At 40.0% G+C, this 25,430-nt stretch overlaps 1 protein-coding gene across 1 annotated transcript in view; it reads right to left on the reverse strand.

Annotated features, from left to right (window-relative positions):
• Window positions 1–3,783: 3,783 nt before the first annotated feature.
• LOC140075107 (uromodulin-like) overlaps window positions 3,784–25,430 on the reverse strand; it is a 35,135-nt gene continuing 13,488 nt past the window's right edge. Inside the window, exons 5-17 of the mRNA XM_072120611.1 lie at window positions 21,289–21,466; window positions 20,535–20,672; window positions 20,215–20,229; window positions 19,290–19,310; window positions 16,445–17,266; window positions 14,997–15,101; window positions 13,486–13,688; window positions 11,541–11,698; window positions 9,533–9,772; window positions 8,514–8,667; window positions 7,320–7,404; window positions 5,105–5,140; window positions 3,784–4,321 (exon numbers count right to left, since the gene is read on the reverse strand). Coding sequence (XP_071976712.1) covers window positions 4,254–4,321; window positions 5,105–5,140; window positions 7,320–7,404; window positions 8,514–8,667; window positions 9,533–9,772; window positions 11,541–11,698; window positions 13,486–13,688; window positions 14,997–15,101; window positions 16,445–17,266; window positions 19,290–19,310; window positions 20,215–20,229; window positions 20,535–20,672; window positions 21,289–21,466 — 2,223 coding nt within the window. The 3' untranslated portion in view covers window positions 3,784–4,253. The remainder of the gene's footprint in view (window positions 4,322–5,104; window positions 5,141–7,319; window positions 7,405–8,513; window positions 8,668–9,532; window positions 9,773–11,540; window positions 11,699–13,485; window positions 13,689–14,996; window positions 15,102–16,444; window positions 17,267–19,289; window positions 19,311–20,214; window positions 20,230–20,534; window positions 20,673–21,288; window positions 21,467–25,430) is intronic.

Consider the following 25,430-nt stretch of genomic DNA (forward strand, 5'->3'; position numbering starts at 1 on the left):
TTGTGTTTTTTAGTTTTTAAAACCAAACGATGCTATCCTATTGCTATGGCTATTTTATAGCCAAGTATGAAAGCACACTGCTATGCCAGATGAGATGACGCTGAGTTATGAAAAAAATAAACGTAAAATAAAAAAGGAAATGGCAGACTGTGCCTAATTGAAATACAACCCCGGGCCCTAATAAATTTTCCCACTTCGGTCTTTGCGATGGATATGTGCGTCACTAAAACACAGTGGTCGCAAGTCTGACTCCAAATTGCTCACAATTTGCTAGTAGATGCACTGCAACAACTACAGCCACCAGCAGATCAACCAGAAATCAAATATATATAACGCTACTGTAGGCGTAATTAAGCCGTTTGTATTCTCCTATGGCTATTTTCTAGCCAAGTATTACAGCACACTACTATGCCAGATGAGATGACGCTGAGTTATGACAAAAATAAACGTAAAATAAAAAAGGAAATGGCAGACTGTGCCTAATTGAAATACAACCCCGGGCCCTAATAAATTTTCCCACTTCGGTCTTTGCGATGGATATGTGCGTCACTAAAACACAGTGGTCGCAAGTCTGACTCCAAATTGCTCACAATTTGCTAGTAGATGCACTGCAACAACTACAGCCACCAGCAGATCAACCAGAAATCAAATATATATAACGCTACTGTAGGCGTAATTAAGCCGTTTGTATTCTCCTATGGCTATTTTCTAGCCAAGTATTACAGCACACTACTATGCCAGATGAGATGACGCTGAGTTATGAAAAAAATAAACGTAAAATAAAAAAGGAAATGGCAGACTGTGCCTAATTGAAATACAACCCCGGGCCCTAATAAATTTTCCCACTTCGGTCTTTGCGATGGATATGTGCGTCACTAAAACACAGTGGTCGCAAGTCTGCCTCCAAGTTGCTCACAATTTGCTAGTAGATGCACTGCAACAACTACAGCCACCAGCAGATCAACCAGAAATCAAATATATATAACGCTACTGTAGGCGTAATTAAGCCGTTTGTATTCTACTATGGCTATTTTCTAGCCAAGTATTACAGCACACTACTATGCCAGATGAGATGACGCTGAGTTATGAAAAAAATAAACGTAAAATAAAAAAGGAAATGGCAGACTGTGCCTAATTGAAATACAACCCCGGGCCCTAATAAATTTTCCCACTTCGGTCTTTGCGATGGATATGTGCGTCACTAAAACACAGTGGTCGCAAGTCTGACTCCAAATTGCTCACAATTTGCTAGTAGATGCACTGCAACAACTTCAGCCACCAGCAGATCAACCAGAAATCAAATATATATAACGCTACTGTAGGCGTAATTAAGCCGTTTGTATTCTCCTATGGCTATTTTCTAGCCAAGTATTACAGCACACTACTATGCCAGATGAGATGACGCTGAGTTATGAAAAAAATAAACGTAAAATAAAAAAGGAAATGGCAGACTGTGCCTAATTGAAATACAACCCCGGGCCCTAATAAATTTTCCCACTTCGGTCTTTGCGATGGATATGTGCGTCACTAAAACACAGTGGTCGCAAGTCTGACTCCAAATTGCTCACAATTTACTAGTAGATGCACTGCAACAACTACAGCCACCAGCAGATCAACCAGAAATCAAATATATATAACGCTACTGTAGGCGTAATTAAGCCGTTTGTATTCTCCTATGGCTATTTTCTAGCCAAGTATTACAGCACACTACTATGCCAGATGAGATGACACTGAGTTATTAAAACAATAAACGTAAAATAAAAAGAAACTGTGCCTAATTCTACTCAAACCCCTAATAAATTTTCCCACTTTGGTGTTTGAGGTGGATATGTGTGTCACTAAGAGCTAAACACAACGGTAGCAAGTCCCCCTGCAAATTCCTCACAATATGGTACTAGCTGCAAATAAAAAAAAAAAAAAAAATTATAACGTTATTGTAGCCCTAAGAAGGGCTGTTGGGTTCTTTGAGAATCACTCCTGCCTAACAGTAAGCTAATAGAACACCCTAACGCTTTCCCTGACCAGCAGCAGCTCTCTCCCTAGCGGCATCCAGACAGAGAATGATCCGAGCAGCGCGGGCAGCGGCTAGTCTATCCCAGGGTCACCTGATCTGGCCAGCCAACCACTGCTATCTACGTGTAAGGGTACCACGTCATGCTGGGTGGAGTGCAGAGTCTCCTGGCTTGTGATTGGCTCTGTTTCTGGCCGCCAAAAAGCAAAACGGCGGGAGCTGCCATTTTCTCGAGCGGGCGAAATACTCGTCCGAGCAACGAGCAGTTACGAGTACGCTAATGCTCGATCGAGCATCAAGCTCGGACGAGTATGTTCGCTCATCTCTAATTCTGATGGTAGATTTCCTTTAATTACAGATGGTTTTGCAAACAGTATACCTTGACTGGAACCTTGGAACCACCTGAACCCCTAGATACATCACTGGTGAAGACACTTTTCTACACATTGCAAACACCTTCTACAAGATGCAATAAGATTTTGGAAGCACTTTTATCAGAAACATGGACAACTTTCACACCTTGATTTCCGTAAAATTCAATAAATTTGCACAACAGTCAATACACTTATTTTTTTTATAAATAACACCAGCCAACCATCAAAATCAATGATTGATTGAATGCATCAAAAAAGTGATGAATAAAATATTGTAAATGATTAACGCTTCTGTTATGTCATCTACATCAGAACTGTGCTGTGCGCATATTTGCAGAGAAAAAGATAGCGCATGCTCTATCGTCGGCCATAAGTACGGCCGGCCATGCAGCGTTACTTCCCATGAAGAAGGGAGGGGTGAGCAGGATGTGAACAGAAAAAATAAAACTATGACTTTAAAAAGAACACTTACTCAATTTAGGTTTGGAACAACGAGACTACAAGTAGGTAATAACTCTTTAGCAAAACCTTTGCAAATTTGCTCATAACACTTAATACACAAAACTTTGACTGTCTGTTTCAAAGCCACACATTTTCTTTTATTTATTTTAATGATTTCCATTAATAATCACAACATAAGTTTTATCCACGACTACACAATTGCAATATATAGCTGGATGATTATTATACTTTAAATTTAATGAATTTAATGATTTCATATTAGAGTAACAAATCCCAAATTTGGTACCATGTATTGTGTATCTTTTGTATATCTTGCCCCCTTTTTTTAATCTCTTCTTTATTAAAAATTATATTTCTTATAAATCTTTCCTTAAAGGAAATCTACCATCAAAGTCCATCATGATAAACCAGGGACACTTACTCATAGACCCAGGCACTGTGACTGTGATAATCTTCTTATATTTGTTATGGCATCCTTCCTTCTAAAATCCACTTTTAAAATTATGCTACTGAGCCAAAAAGGGTAGGTGTGTGTTATCAGGTAGGTGTGTAGGTGTGTGTTATTGCTGCAGATTCAAAGCTGTTACATTCTGTAGGAGTCCCCCCCCCCTTCCCACTCTGTGATCACTTCTGCCAAGATTACAGGAAGTGCGGGAGTTGAGATTGAGATGTTCTGCTGCAGTGTTTAAGAACAGCTTGTGAAGCCAGAGCACAGAGATCTTCTGTAGCACACCCATAGCCCTTCAGGCACATTAGCATAATTTTAAAAGTTGATTTTAGAAGGAAAGAGGTCCTAGATAACAAATATAAGAAGATTACCACAGTCTCGGTGCCTGGATCTATGAGTAATGTCCCTGGTTTAATATGCTTTACTTTAGTGGTAGATTTCCTTTAAACATTCTTTTCTAAACTTAAAGTGGTTTTTCAAGAACTTAGAAAAACACCCTGTTTTGACTCTCAATTCCTGCAGTGTTCCAGTCTTCAGCACCGGAGGCAAAGGTACCAACTTGGCCAATCAGTGATCTTCTCAGAACACAATACATGAAGTGAAATCCTGTAGTCCAAGGAGGCCACTGATCTTATAACCCCCAGTGCTTTCCCCCAACCAACTAGTCTCAAAGATCAAACACCATGGGAATAGGAACAAGGTAGATACTTTTTCTGTGACCTCTGCCTGGCCACAACCAGGTTTTCCATATTTCTTGAAAAACCCATTAAGAAAATAAACTTATTGTCCCCAAGAGGAAATTAAGTTGTCACAGAATTGACCTCTCCTCCCCTGCAACTAAAAAAACTTTAACAATTCTTTTCACTTATACAAATCCCCTAAATCATGAAATTAAATTTTATGAACAGTGAATTATAAGAATACACAATAATGCATAGATCATAGGTGAGTGACCAAATCAAACTGCAAATAGTAAGGTTCCCAATAGGAATACAAGGACCAGACTCGGCACCATGGTGTAAGCTCCTAAAACACAAAAAAGAACATGAGATATCCATGGTACAATGTAGGTTTGCAACATACTAATATAGCAGGTTATATTAGAAGACATGATAAAACATGGGCTCTTTAATTTAAAACAAAAGCATGATTGCTGGTTTCCAACAGGGTGTAAATATGTTTAAAACATGACCAATATCAGGTTTAACACCTCGAAGAGATAAATAGGAACAGATGAGTAGTGAAATACTTATTGTGTGATTACAGCTCTCCGCATCATCATTGACTCTCTCTAATGATGTCATGGAAGAGAATGAAGCAGGACTGTTACAGGGAATGAGAAGTGAGTAAATGCTTTCTATTTTATTACACAAGGAAAGAAATGCTGGGATGGGGGGGGGGGGGGGGCTGGGGAGAACGGGAAAGGTGAGGGACCTCCCTAATAGGGACCTTAGGCAGAAGGGTCATTTAGAAGTCGTCATAAAGTGGGGGTATGGTAAGAGAGGCAGGGGGAGTCTATAGAAAGAAAGACAGGGCAGCATTATTTGGGGGTTACATAATAGAGAAGATAAGTTGGTGGGTGCAATACAGAAAGGGGACTATAAGTTGGGCAGTCTTCAAAAAGGCAGCCTAAGTTCGGGTGGGCTACAGAGAGGAGATCATAAGATGGGGGGAATCATAAATGAAGAGGGGTTCAGAGTTATGGGGGTAAAGGACTCCAGAGTTGGTATCCCTTACAAACCAGTACAATAAACCATGGGCAATATTTTTCTAACTAATAAACTAATAACTAAGAAAACAAGTGCATACCTCCTCCAACGGTGGGTGTGCTATCAATTGGATCAGCTAAAAATATAACCAAAAAAACATAGTTAGTAAGAATTTCTAAAAATTAGTCGATCCAAAGATCTGAACTTTAACAAAAAGAAGCCTAATACTTCAACATGTGTAACACTTATAAAATCGGAATTGTTATTGTATTACAACAGCCCCACAGTATTTATTAATCATCATATTCTTATGCAGATTTCAAAACCCTCTGCAGAGTATTTATTCTAATACCTTGGCCTATTCTAGTTGACATACTAAATAAAGTCTTCATTTTGCCATCTTCTGCTGCTAATAACTTTTCATACTACAGCACACAGATCTGTGTATGTTCTAATTTTTCACGAGACAAGATGATGCTTTAATTGCTACTATTTTTGGGGAATGTACATCCTTTTGATCACTTTTTATTAAAAAGAGTCAGTTTCAACCTTTGAGCACTATTTTCTGTTACGGGGATTAACGCCAGGAATAAACATTTTTATATTTTGATAGATATTGGTATTGCTTTACCTAACATGTTTATGACTTTTTTGAGGGTTTATTCATTTTTAAATCAGTTCTAGGGAAAGGGATGTGATTTAACTTTTTAGGTTAATACAGATTATATTTCTTTCCTTTTCTTTAACATTTTTCTTTTTCATTTTTATTTACTATTTTTAAGACCCCCAAGGCTACTTTAACCCTTGGGTGTATGATTGTTTCTACCATATACTGTAATACTGCAATACGTACAAGATAGGTTCCGTAGGTTTGTTCTTAAGTTGAATTTGTGTGTAAGTCGGAACTGTATACTTTATAATTGTAGCTGGAGCCAAAATTTGTTTTGGTCTCTGTGACATTTGGGTTTTAAAAATGTTGTATTGTCGTTAGACCCAATATTAACAATAAATGCTAATTGCAGAAACCTGTGATAACTGTTATAGCTGTTTATTTTAGCCTGGGACTAAAGTACAGTAAATTACCAACATCCAGAGGTCCATTTGTAACCAGGGGTCGTCTGTAAGCCGAGTGTTCTTAAGTAGGGGACCGCCTGTATTGAAGTATATTGCAGCTTTGCTAGTGATCTCTCAGCATCTGCCTTCAGCGGAATCTAGCATAGGCTCTCAGCCTTCATAGCAACCGAATGCCATCCCCTGCTGACCTCACGGGTGGTGGTGATCGAATCCAATATGGCAGTGCTCATGCGCAGCTGGGCTTTACATACCTCTGACAGCTTTCCAATATTATTACAATAACTTTCACCATTAAAATGCCGTGATTTATGCATGCTGCATGTTATATTGGGGCAGATTTACTTACCCGATCCATTCGCGATCCAGCGGCCCGTTCTGTGTGGAGGATACGGGTCTTCCGGCGATTCACTAAGGCAGTTCCCCTGACGTCCACCAGGTGTCGCTGCAGTGCTGAAGTCCATCGGAATGCACTGACGTTCACCAAGCTGGGCTGGGTGCAGGTAAGCGCGTGTCAAGCGGCACTTTTTTTTCCCGAATCCGTCGGGTTTTCGTACGACCACGCCCCCGATTTCCGTTGCGTGCACGCCGGTGCTGATGCGCCACAATCCGATCACATGCGCCAAAAACACGGGGCAATTCAGGGAAAAACGGCGCAAAACAGAAAAATTTGGGTAACCCTCCGTAAGAACGAGATTCAGGCCCTTAGTAAATGACCCCCATTGTGTTTCTCCAAAAACAGCTCGGAAAAGTGGGTTAGGGATTACTCTTGAGCAAAAAAAAAACCAGAACTGTGTTTCAAAAGATATAGGGGCAGATTTATCAAGCAGTCTGAAAGTCAGAATATTTCCAGTTGCCCATGGCAACCAATCACAGCTCAGCTTTCATTTCACCAGTGCTCATGAATATTTTAAAGGGGAGCTGTGATTGGTTGCCATGGGCAATTGGAAATATTCTGACTTTCAGACTGCTTGATAAATCTGCCCCATAGCCGTAGTAAGGAGGATATATTTTTTTAGAGTAGGGCTTATATCTCAACTCTGCCTTGAAAAGGCTGAAAAATCATGACAGGTCTTATTTTTGGAGATGCTGAGGAGACTCTCATAGAGAGAAAGAGATGATGAGTAGGTACTTGATAGTGTTGAATCTGCAGGCATCAGGTTATAGAGCAATTACAGATCTAAAGTTTGAAAATAAAATTCCCTTTAAATTAAAAATGTGACATAACATTAATATATACAAACCTTGTCTAATGATAGGGCCAAGAATCAAATTGGCATCGGTTGTTACACTGTCAGTGGCGGTCAGAGCCCTCGCTCCAGTGCAGGTCTGAGTGTAAAAGATTTACAAGTAAGTCAATATAAATTATTATATAATGCAACAATTATTAAAGGGGTATTCTTATTTTAAATACTTAAAATGGAAATGCCAAAAATATATACATGATGACATTAATGCATTTAATAATTACCCAGCACAGTTTCCCTTTTCTATTTTTCTATTCCTGAAACCCTTATTTGAATAGTCTTTACCAAGAATCCTCAGCACAGTGGGGCAGATTTACTTACCCGGTCCATTCACGATCCAGCGGCGCGTTCTCTGCGGTGGATTCGGGTCCGGCCGGGATTCACTAAGGTAGTTCCTCCGACGTCCACCAGGTGGCGCTGCTGCGCTGAAGTCTGCCGAGGCCCGCCAGAATGCACTGAAGTTCACCGGCCTATACTTAGTGAAGGTAAGAGCGAGTCCCGCGACACTTTTTTTTGTTTAAATGCGGCGGTTTTTCCGAAGCCGTCGGGTTTTCGTTCGGCCATGCTCCCCAATTTCCGTTGCGTGCATGCCAGCGCCGATGCACAACAATCCGATCGCGTGCGCGAAAATCCCGGGCAATACAGGGAAAATCGGCGCAAATCGGAAATATTCAGGTAACACGTCGGGATTCTGGGATTGTCTTACAAAAAAACCGACGTAAAAGCATTAATAAACTCCCCCCATTATGCACAAACTAATAAGATGTGAAGCAGTGGCGTAACTAGGAGAAGCAGGGGCCCATAGCAGGCTTCTGCATGGGGCCCCCCTTTTCACTAAAGAAATATACATATTTGTATACTCACACATGCAAGTTAGAATCACACATTTATACACACATATAGAGCCTATATACATCACATATATGTTATATACATGTTATGCTGTACAATGTGCAACATAATATGTATATAACGGTGCACATCCTCCACTCTTTAGTATGTCAGGTAGGAGAAGTGCCAGCTCTAGTGATGAGGGGAGGGCAGATATACACGCATACAAAGATTATAGAAAATAGAAAAGCCGTGTTTTATTTTAATCCTAATACTACTTACCCACAAATGCTAAATTTACTCACATATTTCTGTTTCATGCTAAAAAAAACCATGCTCCACAAATCAGACAACACTTACAGGAGTGCAGGTGCCACTACATATATGGATGCTGCAGTACAGATACACAGAATTCAAATCCCTCACGTAGCCAAAGAGCTGAATAGAAAAGCGTGCGTTCACAGACGCTCCGTTTTGCATCACGTTAATACTTGAATCTTGCTTGGTTGGGCAGCTGAAAGGAAAGAACATAACCTATGTGTAGTCATTCGAGTATTAGATTTCAGACATCAATACATAACAATAAGGCACAGACTATAATAGGTCTGACTATAGAATGACTGACTATAATGGGACAGAATTACTTACCTGGTCCTGTTGCGATCCTGAGGTGCGCTGCGATTCACTAAGGTTTGCATGTGTCGCTTCCGCTCTGAGATCCTCTCACCTTCTTTAAATTCCGTGGTTTGTCTGAATCTGTCGGGTTGTCTGACGGCCATGCCCCCCCCCCCCCCCCGATTTCTATTGCATGCAAGCCGGCGCCAATGCGCCACAATCCGATTGAGTGCCCCAAAAACCTGGGGCAATTCGGCGCAAAATGGAAATATTCGGGAAACCTGACGGAATCGCGGTCCACGGACCATTAGTAAATGAGCCCCAATGTGTCTTGTAACATCATATGGGATGGAATGGAATAAGATAAGTGAAGGAACCCTTAAACTGTGAAAAATCCTAATAAAGCAGAAAAGATTTCCACATACAAGGCAGTCCCCAGGTTACATACAAGATAGGGTCCGGAGGTTTGTTCTTAAGTTGAATTTGTATGTAAGTCGAAATTGTATATTTTATAATTGTAGATCCAGACAAAAAATTTTTTGGCCCCAGTGACAATTGTTTTAACGTTTTTTGCTGTAATGGGACCAAAGATTATCAATAAAGCTTCATTACAGACACCTTACAGCTGATTATTACAATCAGGGACTATAGTAAAGCATCCAGAGAGCTTCACCAGAGGTCAGAGGGGTCTGTCTGTAACTATGGGTTGTCTGTAAGTCGGGTGTCCTTAAGTAGGGGACCGCCTGTATTAATAATGTACATACCCGTTCTTGATGATGTCATATCTTGCTGTAGAATTCACTGAAGGTGCAGCGTAGCAGTTTGTTATCTGCACAGAATACTGAGAACTGCCTCCAAGTTTCAGGATTACTCCAACATACAGATTGGTCTTGGATGTCAGCACAACCTGGGATCCCCCATAGGGTGATGTGTAGGTGGAATCTTTATAAAGGGCTATAGTTACCTCCAGCTTTCCAGTGCCTTCTACAACCACTGATGTTGAGCTGTAATGATACATATATATTGTGTTGAGATGTAAGCATGTGTTATGGAATATTCTTTGGTGACATTGATAAGTCCTTATTCACATAAAGAATTTTTACAGATTGTGAAATCAATGATATTTCTGTACGACATGCCTTACATTCTAGGTGAAATCTGAGCAGATGTCATTAGGAGTATAAGGCATTTCGTTCTATCTACATCAGAAAACCCAATAGCTGACAGTGGCCAATGAGGGGATTTGGCCTGGATATTCTATGAAAAATGGATAACTAAGTGATGATGACAAAATATTTTTGTGGGTCTGAGAAGTTTAAAGAACAGGTGTAAAGTATAAAAATGTTTGCCTAAGTTTAGCTAAATAAGCAAATTTCTATTGTACATTCATTAGCTATCTGCAGTCATTTTCCTGCTAGCAGGGGTTTTACCTTGTTCCCCTTTCTGCCTTTGTTTTGATTGGTTGCCATGGGAATTTGTATCTAGACGCAGGAGAGGAGTAGGTGGTGGATGGATCTTGTTGGGAGAGCCCTAAAAGAGGTGCATGCTCCCAAGCTATAACTGGTGTAGGTGAATATCAGTCCTGATAATTGCTGGCAAAAGGAAATAACTCCAGGACCTTGTGTGATGTCACAAGAATGTGACTGATCACATGCTTCAGGTCATGAAATTACAAACATGCTGCAGTCTGGATGGAAGTCTATTTATATTTACCCCCGAATGGTATGTAGTAGAGCTGGTTGTGTTTGAAAGTTTGTAGCAGAGTTGTGTATGTATGAAAGTTTAAAGAGAACCTGTCATGAAAATGAACCCACCCAAATGAAAGACTTCATTAAAAACTATGTTAATAAGCATTGCAACTCACCTGATGTGAGTAAGTCACACATATTTATTAATTACTTGCACTGTTCTGCCTCCTTGTCCCTGATTGACAGGTCTCAGTGCTATGATTTTACGCATTATGGAACATTGAGAGAGAGTTCATTGGGCACTTCAGTGACCAGCGTGACATCATCTAAGGTCCTCTAATATCTGCTACATCTACCTCATATGTATATATCTGATGACATGAAATCACAGCAGCCTCCATGGAGAATGGTGAGGAGTAGTAGTCAATGGAGGCTGCTGTGATTTCATGTGATCACATACATACATGGTATACAGTTTTATAATGTTACAAGAATAAAGGACCTGTTTTGATGTCAGCCTGGTCACATGAGATAGGAGGGGCTGATCATTTCTTACTATTATGCAGAGCTCCAGTGCTCTGTCTTCCCTGTCTTGCTCTGCACTACATCTCTGTACAAGCGGTAACACTGATTCTCTGTTCCGATTGGCTAGGCTGTTTGTGCACATTCATGTGAATGCTCTCAGTGCTCTGGCCTCACTGCCTCTAGCTGTTGTCACAAAAAGGAAGTCCCACCTACTTCAGTAGAAGCTGAGAGGATTAGGAAGAATCTAGAAGTATGATATAGGTACATAAGTATGATATATCGTATCATTGGAATTGTTGTCAAATGCTCTCTCCATCTGTGCTAAAACTATGTTTTGTCAAGTAACTTTACAGTTATGCTTTAACTTCTCCAACCATATTAGAGATTGACTTAGTTATTTTTAAATTGGTATCATAAGATGAGTATAACCCTTTAATTCCTTGTGACAGAATTGGATCATCTATCATTAAAGCCAATGTTCCATCTTACCAATGATTAGAATGTAAAAAAAAAAAGATGTAATACTCAATATTCATGTTACATAAATCTATTGTCTTACTTTGAGAATGGATGCAGAGCTGTTTCCAGAGACACTTGTATGTCCAGTGGATACACACAAGAAATTAATATTGAAACTGCATCTTCTCCGCCAATAGATGAGTTTGAAGCCAGGGACAGGAAAATGGTGTTTTTAAAAATAATATGTGTGCCGTTGTTCTATACAAAGAGAGGGATAATGCTATTAACTTTAACTTTTTTGTTTCTTTGTCGGTCCGTGTCTGCAGAACACAAACTTGTAATTTAGTCTGGATTCTGTTCCCCACATCCACTGGTAATACCCCCAATTGGTTCCAGCACCTATTGTGTGTATTACCAGTGGGTGAGCGGATCCATGTAAAGGGTTAACACCCTCTTTGGATTTGGGTCTGGGTTCCCAAACCAGCCAAACCTGAATACTGATGGACTTGTTTATCACTACTCATGCACACGCATAGGCTATTTAGCTAGCCACATAAACTAGGGTTAGCTCACGACCCCCATAGCTTTCTATTATTTTAATTGGCATGTCCTATGGGCCAAAAGTAACGGTGTGAATATACAGTACGAATAGACATATCCATTCTTAAATACACTCTGTAAAACAAAATAATACATTCTCTAATTCACTGTTATTACCAAAAATACAGCATTTTACAGATATAATTCCAACCTGTCTCTATCAGTCCTGGTGTACAGAATTTTAGTTACACCTGGTTCCCGGCCCTCTATTTTCTAAATTTAGGGTCCGCAGCCATCTTGGTTTTCTGTGTGCTGGCAGTTTCTTTCTCTCCTCCCTGCCTCTAGACCTTCCCATTCCAGGACAGAGCTCACATTGATACAGACACTGACTTCCTGCCAGCATGTACACAGTGTGAAGAGACCTACTAGCTACAGACAGATAAGTTCTTTATATGTTTAGGAGGAGGAAGGAACATCAGATCTAGTAGTGTATTGTCGAATAGCAGAAATTTAGAAGAGGTGACGGTCATTGTGTGTAATATGCATTTAATTGATCTCATCATCTCTGATCTCTCCTCTCTTTCTATGTGTCAGGTACTAGTGAATGTTCAGTAGGTAAATGAAAGTGTATATACACCTCTACCCTGATTACCTAAGAACATTGTCAGCTCACAGAACTAGAGGGATCATAATGTGTCTGCTTACAGAGTCCCCGCCCACACTCTGGAATCTTACACTATCTTTGAGTAATAGGAGCTAAAACAGCAATAAAACTGAGTAAATTGTAAAGTAAAAAGTTGAAAATCATCTTTATTGAGTTAACATCACTAGGTGATTGACATTTGAGAATTTTCTTTCATGGGAAAACCCTTTTAACTAAGACATGTTTTTCCCAAGATATCATTGACATACACTGAATGGGACAAGTAGTAACACCACAAGCAAATGTTATGGAGTCAAAGGTGTACAGTAGTGTCAGGTAACACCTAATCTTGGTCTTTTTTCTTATTTTATTACGGATCCTTTGTATATGTGTTTCGACAGAAATTTGGACCTATAATATTATGTATATTTTGCTGTTTGGCACAAGACACAATTAGGGACATTCATTATGGCTTCTCCACCAGGTCTCTGGTGTATAATCCTTGTGAATCACCCGTCCCCACCGTTTTCAGAGTTTTTCTGACCTGCATGCCACTATGGGTGTGTTTGAGCGTAGACACGCCTGGGAGTGGGGCAAACACCCAGCCTGTCACATTCATTATATTCTTAGCTAGAAAACCAGTGGAGACTATAGCAACAAACTCCGCCGTTCCGATTTGGTCTAAAGATCGGAACTGGTGGAGTTTGCGCCCATATTCAGTAAGAGGCACTAAGTGAATATGAGTTCAGGAGCGCCCGCCGGGGTAAATTGTTTAGACTAGCGTTCTAAACACCAGTCTTAATTAATTCTCCCCAATATGTTAGCATGGAAAGTGTATTATGTTTGATTTATGACTACTTACCACTAGTTCGTTCCCACAGACTCCATTCTTCAGGACAGATACTACAGTTATGATGTTTGTAGTGTTGAAGTCATTAAACCCTGTGCAGTCGCTATCTATTAGATGTATGTTTTTTGTGTTTAGATTAAATCTTTGTAGATCACATTTCTGGAAGGTAGCTTTTATTTCCTGAGCACCACATGAAAGGACTGGCCGGATTACATCTACAGATAAAAAGTGGAAGCAACATGTTGGTTTTTATCACAATTGTTTTGACGACATATTATTTTTATTAAATTCTTAGACTTCATATTGTTATGTCTCAGGATACAGAACCTGACCCATTTCCGTTTCTATGGACTTCTGTAAATGCTGACCTAGAGAGCAACGCTCAAGTCCAAAGTGTTTCGCTGACCATTTCTTCTTGATTTTAATGATCTTTGCACCTCTGATTTAAGCTTTGTATACTTTCATAGCAAAGTATATTTTAATGCTTGAACTTATTGATTCATTTTTATGGGCATTGGGATGTATGCATGAGAAACATTAAAATTAACCAACAACTGAATTTAAAGAGAATTTTCACCACTTCAATAAGCTCCAACTCTACACAATTAAATAGGTATTGCACCCCTGATTCTGGCACAGACCAAAATATATAATTTCCTGGAGCAGTCAGTGCTCTTTACTGTCTTAGGACAGCTAACAGTAATGATCTTTTTTAGTATATTGTGGTACAAAACATTATAGTAATGCTTGCTAATAAGCTGCGGGCTAGAGAAAAATTACAACTGGGGCAGAATTATTGGAACAATGAGGTAGATTTATAATACGCCGGCTACACTCCCTGTGTCCCAGGGGATACATCAAGAGGCGTAAGCCCCAAGCAGCCCACTAAACCGGCAGCCACACCCCTCTACACCACCTTCAAGCCCACATGGCATGGAGGTTGTGTAGTCGCAAAATCACAAATTCTAGCACTGCGCATTAATTTGTGATTGTAATTTTTTAAATCTAATTTATGTTAATGTTATTTTTGGAGCGTAGTTCCTGTCGTGCCGAGTGAAGTTCACCAAGGAGCCAAAACACCATCCAAACCATATTGAGCTTGTTTTGCAAGTGATACACTGCTAAATTTTGAATAGGTCTCCTATCCAAAGAAGAATCTAAACTCTCTGCTGCCTGAGTCAAGCTATAAAACAGCGCCACCCCTCCACATCATCCATTTTTTAGTATTTTTTAAGTGGGTTTCCATGTAGTATCTCACACCCATGCTGACATTGGGTGTGAAGAGACACTATTTTTAGGTTTCATGTTCTGCTTTATAGCCGGTGACTGCACCCCCGATCTTGCCCCACATTTTCTGGTAAGAGGCTCAACTCACCTCACAGATGGGGCTCCCCTGCCCCTCTCCTAATTTATAATGGTTTACTATGAACATTCTATTAAAGCTATATAAAAACATTATTATAGTGTTAAGACTATTGAACATTTTACATGCAGTTCCTTAAATATCCTTGATCAGAACACACCTGTAGAGCCACCATCATTTTTGCAGTGGCAGCCGTAATGTCCATTAACTTCTTTACATTCTTCATCATCAGAGCATGAACATGAATTAGGGACGGTAGACGGATCTGAAAAGTTAAAAAAAAAAAAAACAATTTATGCTACCTGGAAACTGTCAGCAAGGTTTCAAATGATAGAATCTCTTTGAAGGAGCACTCCAGAATTTTTTTTTAACATCTAACCAACTAGTATTCTAATAGCAATTATTATTCCAATCCCAGCTCAGTACTGTCAAAGGGATGCAATGACAAAGCAGAGAGAGGTGCAGTTTTATAAACTCTTCCATTATCACTGTGTGCAGAATGTATGATGCGTTTCTACACACAGTAATGCAGCTTTACATTGTTTCCCCTGCCTCCTGCTTATAAGAGCTGACATGGAGAAACCTATTAAACAACAGTAGAAGACACAGGAGGCAGATTGAAGCTACCAAAATATCTCCAATCGGTAAGAAACCTTTACCACTTGTCAACCAGTACCTTATGTATCACTCCTTGATATTCTTGTAAAAAAGTATCAGCAGGGTGAAATGCAAATATAAACAATGCTGATACTTTAGCTTTACAAATCCATTCATATCTAATACATGTTCCAGTTGAGTCTTCCAGAGCCGTAGACATTATTTAGAGGAATTTTCAGCCCCGTCTTGCAGTGGTTGGGTCTCAAGCATAGCAGTGGGTGGGTCTCAAGCAAAGCAGTGGTCGGTCTCAAGCATAGCACTGGGTGGGTCTCAAGCATAGTAGTGGGTGGGTCTCAAGCATAGCAGTGGGTGGGTCTCAAGCATTGCAGTGGGTGGGTCTCAAGCATAGCAGTGGGTGGGTCTCAAGCATAGCAGTGGGTGGGTCTCAAGCAAAGCAGTGGGGGGGTTTCAAGCATAGCAATGGGTGGGTCTCAAGCATAGAAGCAGGGGGAGTCTCAAGCATAACAGTGGGGGGTCTCAAGCATAGCAGTGGGTGGGTCTCAAGCATAGCAGTGGCGGGAGGGGGGTCTCAAGAATAAGTAGACAAATAGATGGGACAAGCCTTTTAAAGGAAATCTGTCATTAAGTCCTGAAGGCCTATTTGTTCATATCTCCATGTTTATTATCAGTAGCCAAAAGGAGACATGAAAGGCTCCCTGTACTGTAGCTCTTTCTGTGCATGGATTACATATTCTAACACTGACGACTGAGCATTTAACTGATCTATAGCTCATCTCACTATAATATTCAACAATAAGCCTGTTACAGATTTTGCCCAGTGCCTGGTCTATAGAGAAAGTCCATGTAGAGGGCTAGGAGCACAGCAGTGTCAGGCAAAGCTCTCCAGTGCTCGTATGTAACCCTTTATACAGATTTCATTATCAGATTCCCTTTAAGATTTGGAAAATGAGTTTTTCAAGCATAGTCACTTTCTAAACTGTATTCTCTTACCTGTGCAATATCCAGAATAGTATTGAGGGGGGTAACTGAATTTATACACATAAAAATTACCAGGACACAACTTTATCTGTATCGATGATGTCCACTGACAGCAAGTACCATAACTGGAAGTACAAACTGTACGATTCACAATTCCATCGGCAGGTTCTGGATGTGATCCGTCCAACCAAATGGGGGATCTGGTGTAACAACTACCCTGAGAGGGACAGAAATCTGCCAGGCGGGATCCACCACTTCCCGTAAAACGATACCATCCATTTAGATAATAGTCAGAACGTCCATAATACCAGTAATAGTAGGTATAATAATAGTAATCACGATATGATGTGCTCCTGGTAGGTTCATTCAGGGTGGTATAGCTTAGGCATGGATCAGAACAGGTATGGGACCCATTAGCTTTGATGCATTCTTTACCAAACCCACAAACATCTTTTGTACATTCATCTTCCTCACATCTATATCCATCTCCAAAATATCCTGTTGAGCAATAGCAGGAGTAGTATCCATTGTAGTTATTACATACAGCATTTGGGTCGCAGTTGTTGAGGTCAGGGGAAGAACATTCATCTATATCTATACAAGTTTTATTTTTGTTTTCCCATGTGAAGCCACTGGAACAGACACAGTTGTATGAGCCATACGTGTTCAGACAGATAGAATAATAGCCGCAAAAGCTTGGTGCTACAAAGGGGTCACATTCATTAGTATCATAGCATGAAAAGCCGTTGCCATTAAAACCTTCTTCACAGATACAGGTGTAGTCAAGGACATCTTTTTTGCATGAAGCCTTGCTGTCACATCTTGAGCAGAATGCTGTGAAAAAACGAGGGAGTATACTATTATGTCACCAATATTTTGTTACAGTAGGTCAAAGAAGTGGTACCTGCATCTATTACACATTCATGGCACATATGTCAAACATATTGATGACTGTATGCCGTTTGCTCCTAAGCTCCCTCTAGTGGTAGCAGGTGGAAGCCAGTATGTAGTCGTTCCAATCAGCATCTGAATCACTGCATTGGGAAAATTCTGCTTTCTTGCACTGAAATAAGTGTTGTAGTGTAAATTAAGGTGGGCCACACAAAGTCTAAGCCAACAATGAAGTAGAAAAGAGGGTCAGGGCCACCATATTTAATACACTCAGCTTGTGGACCTCTTCAGCTGCTTCAGTGGGGAAATCTTTTTCACAGACTTTAAAATTATGATGAGAAAAATGTATGTTTTTAATGGTGAAACATTATAAGGAAGGCTTTAAAATACATGCTATATGTGGGTGAGACATTAGAATGTACATACTCTGTGTTTAGGAGAGGGGCAACAGGTTTTTTCTGTAAAAAGTAGACTTAGTGGCATGCTATAATAATAACAACAAAAGAGGCATTAATAAAAAATTAAGCCCCAAATGATGTTTAAGGGATTAAAATAGCTTTAGTAAATATATAAATATAAATATCTAAAAAAATATCTTAAAAAATATGTGATGGATAGTGATAAAAATAGACAAAAATAGCTAAAATGCTTAAAAGCCCAATTTTTCTTCTTTTTCAAATGGCAACCCTAATTTTTTTTAAAGAAAAGAAGCTAAAATTCAGAATACTGAATAAAATTGAATCCTAAAAAGAATCCTTCATTCCACACAAATAAAAACACTTAATAATGTACAATAAGACATTTGCATAGAATTAAACAATTGTCTCTGGTCTTGAAGATCCAAAATCGGTTAAAGATCTTTAAGGTCAAAAAGAATGAGGAGCCTTAGCCAGGCCCCGCTCCTCCACGTACTATGCACCTGGAATAAAGTACCTTCACAGCATTGGTGAGTGCCGCTTATTCTTTCTTCTTTTACTGGATTATAAAGATTAAGTAAACAAAGGGTTCTTCTGGGGCATGAAGGCAATGGGGCACATTTACTAGGGGTCCGTACGGCGCATTTTCATTGGGTTTCCCGTCTTTTTCCCTTTTGCTGTTTTAACTGTTTTTTGGCGCACGTGATAGAATTTTGGGGCATTCACGCCGACTTTCATGCGACACAAATCGGGAGACATGGCCGTCGGACAACCCGACTGATTCGGACTAAGTGCAGGATTTAACATTCAAAATTGTGTCGCAAGCCATGCACTTACATTCACCGGGAGGAAGATGGTGAACTCCGGTGGACCTGAGCAGGGAAGCGACACATGCAGGAAATTGGATGCACGATCTAAGTGAATCGCGGCAGCTCCGAATCCATGTCCGCCAATGCACCTCAGGGATCGCGACGGGACGGGTAAGTAAATGTGCCCCAATGTGGCTAAGGACAATTAATGAACACTTAATTTAATAAACTGCGTGAATCAGACATGGACCAAGAGCTGGCAAAAATGTAATTTCTGTGGCATTCAAATTGCACCTCAAGTTTTTTTAAATTATGATATTTCCAGTGACTGTCAGGGCAATTTTACACCAGGTATTGTCTGGCATAGAATTGCATTATAGCAAGTGCATGGTTATAGCACGCCAGTTAGAGCACGGCCCCCTTCACATCCCTCCACACCATCTTGGCTTGGCGGTGGGGTAAGGGGGAAAATAGTCACATTTCTTGGCCTTAAGTTAGTTCCTAAAAAAATAAGGCACACAAGCTGTAAGCTAACTAAGGAGCTTAACATCAGGCTTTACCGATCCTGCAAGATTCCCCCCCCACTAAAGATCAAGTTATACACATTTCTAATTCACTTTCACTATTTCCTCTCCTGCATTGTAGGATAAGATGGTTATAAGGACTCCTTAAATATAACACTTTTGGTTAGCAAAATTTAGGCTAACTATATGCTATAAATATTAAACAATTTATACTTACAAGTTACGTTAAAAGTTTGAGCTTTGAAAAAAAAAGAAAAAAAAATTAATGAAAAATAGCGTCAAATAAAAGACAAATACTTTTTTATTTAATCCCTTGAACCACATCATAGTTTATAGTTGGACAAGCTCATGCTAGGGGCTTATCATCTGCTCAGGGATGTGTCTCGTCATTGTATGAAAGGTCCCATTGGCTTCCAAGAACTAACTCAACTCCACAATTCTAGGGGCCAATTTTTTTTCAAATGGGTAAAAATAAGAATATTTATAATCTTTATTTATATGGTGTCATCATATTCCATAGGGCTCAAGATTTAAAGTTGTTGTCCACTTTATCTCATGTGTGTCTAAATATGGGGGGGGGGCAGGATATTGGATACCGTAATTTACCAATATGCATCTATATTCCGCTCCACTTTCTTTATTTGTAAAGTGAAGTCTCCTGTCTCTTACCTCATCAGCCAGAGATTCCTGACCATACAATGGAAGCAGATGGAGGGTCATGTGATCTATATCTGTATATAAACAATTGCCCTGCCAGGACGTTATCACAATTCATGAGGAGGCCTCACTTTATATATCAAGAAATTATTGAAAACTTTTGAATAGATGTACATTGGTAAACTACCTAATCTCCTGCCCCACCAAACCTACAAACACATTATAAAAAACATGGAGTAACGTGGCCAAACCCTAAAAGGGAATCGGACAACAAATATATCTTAGTAACTTCTTATGCACACAAACTTAGTTTTTGTCCATGTGCTATGTAATATGTGCTTATTCAACAGCTAGAACACTGGAAAATAAATTTTTACAGGATCACGCAAATAACTGGTTTCCACTCCTCCATGTAGGAGCCAAATGCATAGGTTAATTCGTAAAGAGTAATTGCACAGTGTTGAAACTTTGTTTGATTTTCTTACCCACTGATCCACTTCCTGAAAAAGAAAAATACAAAAAAACAAAAAGTCAAATTAACAACACCATTAATGTAAACAGTTCTGACTACTACATGAGTTTTTAGACCTCACATTTCAAGTTTTTCACACTAAAGTTTAATTTTTTAGCTGTAAAACCTATTTATTTGGGGTCTACCTTATATTTTTTTATATAGTCAGCAGATTGCAACATAATGATTCAAAAATTCTATCAATCCCATGCGTAGTATTACATATTTTTAGCCCTATATTTTCAGTCCCTGATGTAATATCATGTTATACTTTTGGCCAGTTTGAATAATTACCTATATATCCTTCAATACGGATGGAATAAGAACTTGTTGTACTGATTTCAAATGTCCAAATTCCAGGGCTAGGATTTTCCAAGTAAGATACTTTGGCCCAGGATTCTGAGAAGAAATCTGTGAGGTTTTCTATGACACCTAAAACAAAGGTTTATAAATCCAGATACAATCATTTACATTTGTAGCCTCAGTAGTGCAATAGATAACATAATCAATAAGATCTAGAGCCAAATTATATCTATATATCTTATCATATTATACAACTAGTATCAATTTAATGAGAGGGGGATTATGAATGGGGCAAAAGAAGGGTATTTATGCATGAAGGGAAAGAGAGGTCACTAAGAATGGGAGAGCAAAAAAGAGAGGGCATTATTAAGAATGGGGCAAAAAAGGGGGGCAATCGGAATGGAACAAAATAGAGGTCATTAATTAAGTACAGGGGCAAAACATGGGGCATTTACCAAAAGTGGGGCAGAAGAAGTGGCATTTATTAATAATGGGGACAGGATAGGAGAAAATTAACATTGGGGCAAAAAGTGGACACTTAACAAAAAAATTGGGTAGAAAGGGGGCAATTATGAAGAATCGGGGCAAATAAGAGGTTCGCTTACTAAGAAAGGGGGCATAAAACATGGGATATTATGGAAGTCAGAAGGCTTAGATACTGGCAACTATACTGAAACGAGAACAACAAAAAGATCCTGGAATATGCTGTGCAAAACAAGTAGCTATTATTTTTTAGAATTCTTACCAGATGGGTTGTAAAAGGTCCATGAATTAACTAAACCTGATGCCGATACAATAAACGAAGTGAGATTTGATGGCACTAAGAAACTGGCTCTATAGTTATAGGCATCACTATCCTCTGCAAACAGGGGACTTGTACTATTGATTGGAATTTTCAGAAAGAAGTTGAGCAGGTCTGCAATCTATGAAAAAAACAATAAAGATCTTATAGAACTTAGAAAAGAAACATTAATCTTTCTAATCACCACAGGTTTGTAGTTCTGCAAACCCCAAAATACAAGGAGTTAAAAGAAACCTGTCAGCAGAACTTGACCTAATAAACCACTAGCAATATGCTGTCATGCAGATTAACACCTTCCAGATTATGTCTCTTTCATGACTCAGTGCGGTGGCATCATCCAGAAAATCAACTTTGAAGCAAGATGTGAATTGGTTGCATAAAGTCAAGGAGGCGAAAAGTTTTGCACTGAAGTCAAGCTCTCCACACCTCAGAAAGTCCCCTCTGGTGAGATTGATGGTCTTGCATTCATTCATATCACTAGCCATCTCTCCAGACGTCTAGTGCATGAGGTCAATCTCAGCAATGGGGATGTTCTGAGGTGGTGAGAGCTTGACTCGAGTACTAAACTCTCCCCCTCCCTGACTTTATACAACCGGTTTACATATCCTGCACCAGCATATGTTCCAAACCCTTCCCCCAGATCTATCAGGTGTTTTAATTGCCAGGCAATTGCAGACCACTTCTTTTTATGCCACATCCAGCTGGGTGTTGAACTGCAAAATGTAAAAAGTTAGGAAAACAATTCCATTAAAATGTAGTTCCTTTTGAACAATCCATTCGACTATCCTACATAGAAAATGCCATAGAGAAAAAAGGGGAAAGTAATCATAATTTTTGTGTGGTCATCTTGCCAAAAAAGATTTGAAGAAAAAAAGGTCACTTGCAGTTTTTCAAGGTTGTTGTATTGTGATATTGGGGCTTATTTACTAAGGTTCCCGCGGCCGGTAAGTGGCTCCTTAATTAAACTTATACTTACCTCCGCGGTCCCGCCCTGTGTCCGGGAGGGGCACAGAATATGTGCTGAGAGCAGCTTCCGGCCAGCAGAGGTGGCTGGCCACGCCCACCCATCCCCATATCTTAGCAACCTGAGACAGCGCTGGTAATGGAGTCAGGTGGGCGTGGCCAGTAGCTGGTCTGAGACTAGCTTCCCTGAGAGTCGGTGGCACGGGACACCAGCTAGGACTGCAGAGTTAAGTACAAGTTTATGCTTTTTAGCATAAACCAACCCCCTCTCCCCAACCTCATATGTATTTTTCATAGGGTTTTGGATAACCCCTTTAAGGGTAGTTGCATGTACAGTTCCAATTATAGGACTTCAAGCCTAACACAGAATATGAGCCCGGTATGAGTTCAAAACACCTGCCTTGACTAGTTTATATTTTATTCTATTGTCAAATAAGGGATTTGTCTATATGCCTATAGTTAACGATTGTCACGACCCATGTCTCGAGTCATAGACACACCCGTGTTCCTCCATGTGCCCCTCCAGTGGCAGTCACACTGTCCGCGCTCCAGTAGCTCCTGTGGTTAGGCACACCCGTCCCCACCTCCTAGTGTGTGCATACTCTGGCTCTGTGAGATTTAAAGGGCCAGCCCACTGCTAATTACTGCTGCCGGCCGTCTGACCTGATAAGTAGCCAGCCCCTTCCTTTGACCCCTGCCGCATCTTTGTGCCTTGTGCCTCTGAGAAAGCTTCCCCTGTATTATTCCTGAGATTCCTGTGATTTCCCGATGTGTCCTCAATTCCTGTTCCTGACTCTGATTCCCTGCCGCCTGTCCTGAGCTTCTGCTTTGTTCCCGACTCCGCTCTTGTGCCGTCTGTCCTGAACTCCTGCCTGACCACGACTCCGTCTCTGCCTTGCGATTCTGTACTTTGCCATGGACACCACCGCCAGCTAAGTCGCGCCTGTGGAGTGACCTGGTGGTATCCCGCCTCAGCAACTCCATCCTACTTTGCGGCAGGCTCTGGTGAATACCGGGTGCCACCCCCAAGTGTCGGGTTACGCCATCGCTCGGGGTGGTTCAGTGGGTCCACTAACCCCTGATCCTGACAGCCCTCTTGTTTGAGACATGTAATTTTAATATTTTAATGTTTTAACATAGAGTATCTTGTATCCCAGCACAGCTCCTTCCAGTGCACCTATCGCTGCAACTGTCTCCACCTGACCGTTGGACAAAACTTCAGGGAATCTCCCAGAGGAATAGTTTCATGCTCTGTATGTGGGTTTGGTTATTTACAAAAAAGGCAATTAAGCCTCACTGAAACTCATTTGTCAATAAAACTTCGCTTTTATTAGTCACTTTTAAAATATTGTATGATTTCCAAAAGAAGAATTTTTTGGTATGGACCGTTTCTGTGCTCTATTAAAATTATGCAGGCCGTTGTGGAAACTTTATTGTGTGGTTCAGAGTGTTCACTCAGCGATTGGACAACAATGTCCTAAGGTTCAAGTACCCAGGTAGTATATATTGAAAGTGGATATCAATCTTGTATTGCTGACTCCAGCACTATGAGATTTGTAACAATGTATGATTGCTTTGTAAACGGATTAAGTCAGAGCACTGACTTCTGGCAGCAGGTGTCAGTCTTATACTGCCAGTATAACATATAACGTAGCATCAACATTGACCAATTTGTATTACTTCTGATGTGCTTCACTATTATTTTAGTGATTATTCTATTAATTCTATTTGACAGTTATTGTCACTGTCCAGATGTGTCCACAACAAGGTACTGGGAACTCTATAGAGCCTCTGTATCAAACTATTGTATCATATAGGCAGTACTAATATTTCTCTTGCCTGTCACACACTCATAATTGATCCCACACACACACTTTGCCTGCTAGCTAAAAACGAATTCCACACTAAAGCCCCCCCCCCCCCCGACATGTTTCGCCACGTACGTGGCGTCCTCAGGGGTGCCGGGGCTCCTAATCTGCACGCTGAGCCAATTGACAGTGACAATAACTGTCAAATAGAATTAATAGAATAATCACTAAAATAATAGTGAAGCACATCAGAAGTAATACAAATTGGTCAATGTTGATGCTACGTTATATGTTATACTGGCAGTATAAGACTGACACCTGCTGCCAGAAGTCAGTGCTCTGACTTCATCTGTTTACAAAGCAATCATACATTGTTACAAATCTCATAGTGCTGGAGTCAGCAATACAAGATTGATATCCACTTTCAATATATACTTCCTGGGTACTTGAACCTTAGGACATTGTTGTCCAATCGCTGAGTGAACACTCTGAACCACACAATAAAGTTTCCACAACGGCCTGCATAATTTTAATAGAGCACAGAAACGGTCCATACCAAAAAATTCTTCTTTTGGAAATCATACAATATTTTAAAAGTGACTAATAAAAGCGAAGTTTTATTGACAAATGAGTTTCAGTGAGGCTTAATTGCCTTTTTTGTAAATAGTTTCGATATATGGGCTCAGTCAACAAACGTCCACGCTTTTGGGTTTGGTTATATCACAACCAAAAAACGGTGAGCAAACTCTTGAACGATGCTTTACCAATAGGTCCTAATTTTTTCTAAATATACTGCATGATATATGCGCTCTTTTGTTTCCCATCCCTCCCACTGCCTCTATCAGTTGTGTGTTTTTGTTGGCATAGAGTACAATCATAAACTCAGTCCTGACTATGATCGGGCAGGTCTTACTTTGTGGTTGTAATGGAAAACCAAAATGGAGTCGAAGATACAACATGGCTGCTCTTGAGATAAAAGACAGTTCATGTAACCTTATTTCAACTGTGAATGAACCCAAATCAACATATTTTGATCCTCATTATATTTGACATTTTTATTCTCATTAAGTTTGACATATTCTTATCCTTATTTGGCACTCTGTTAGGCATTACACACCTGCTGGGGTGCGCCTATCTTTTGGGATGCGCTCATCTCCTGGGATGCTTTCCAATGAAAACTGGCCACTTTCATGGGAAACTATACCATTAGGAGAATAATGAGAGAAAACATGTGCATACATATGTTTTTCCATATAGTTTGGTGACGCACAGACATGGGGTATAAAACTTCCGTACTATCACCTAGCGGTAGAG

Source organism: Engystomops pustulosus, chromosome 8, assembly GCF_040894005.1.
Source record: "Engystomops pustulosus chromosome 8, aEngPut4.maternal, whole genome shotgun sequence".
In the NCBI taxonomy this organism is placed as follows: Eukaryota; Metazoa; Chordata; class Amphibia; order Anura; family Leptodactylidae; genus Engystomops; species Engystomops pustulosus.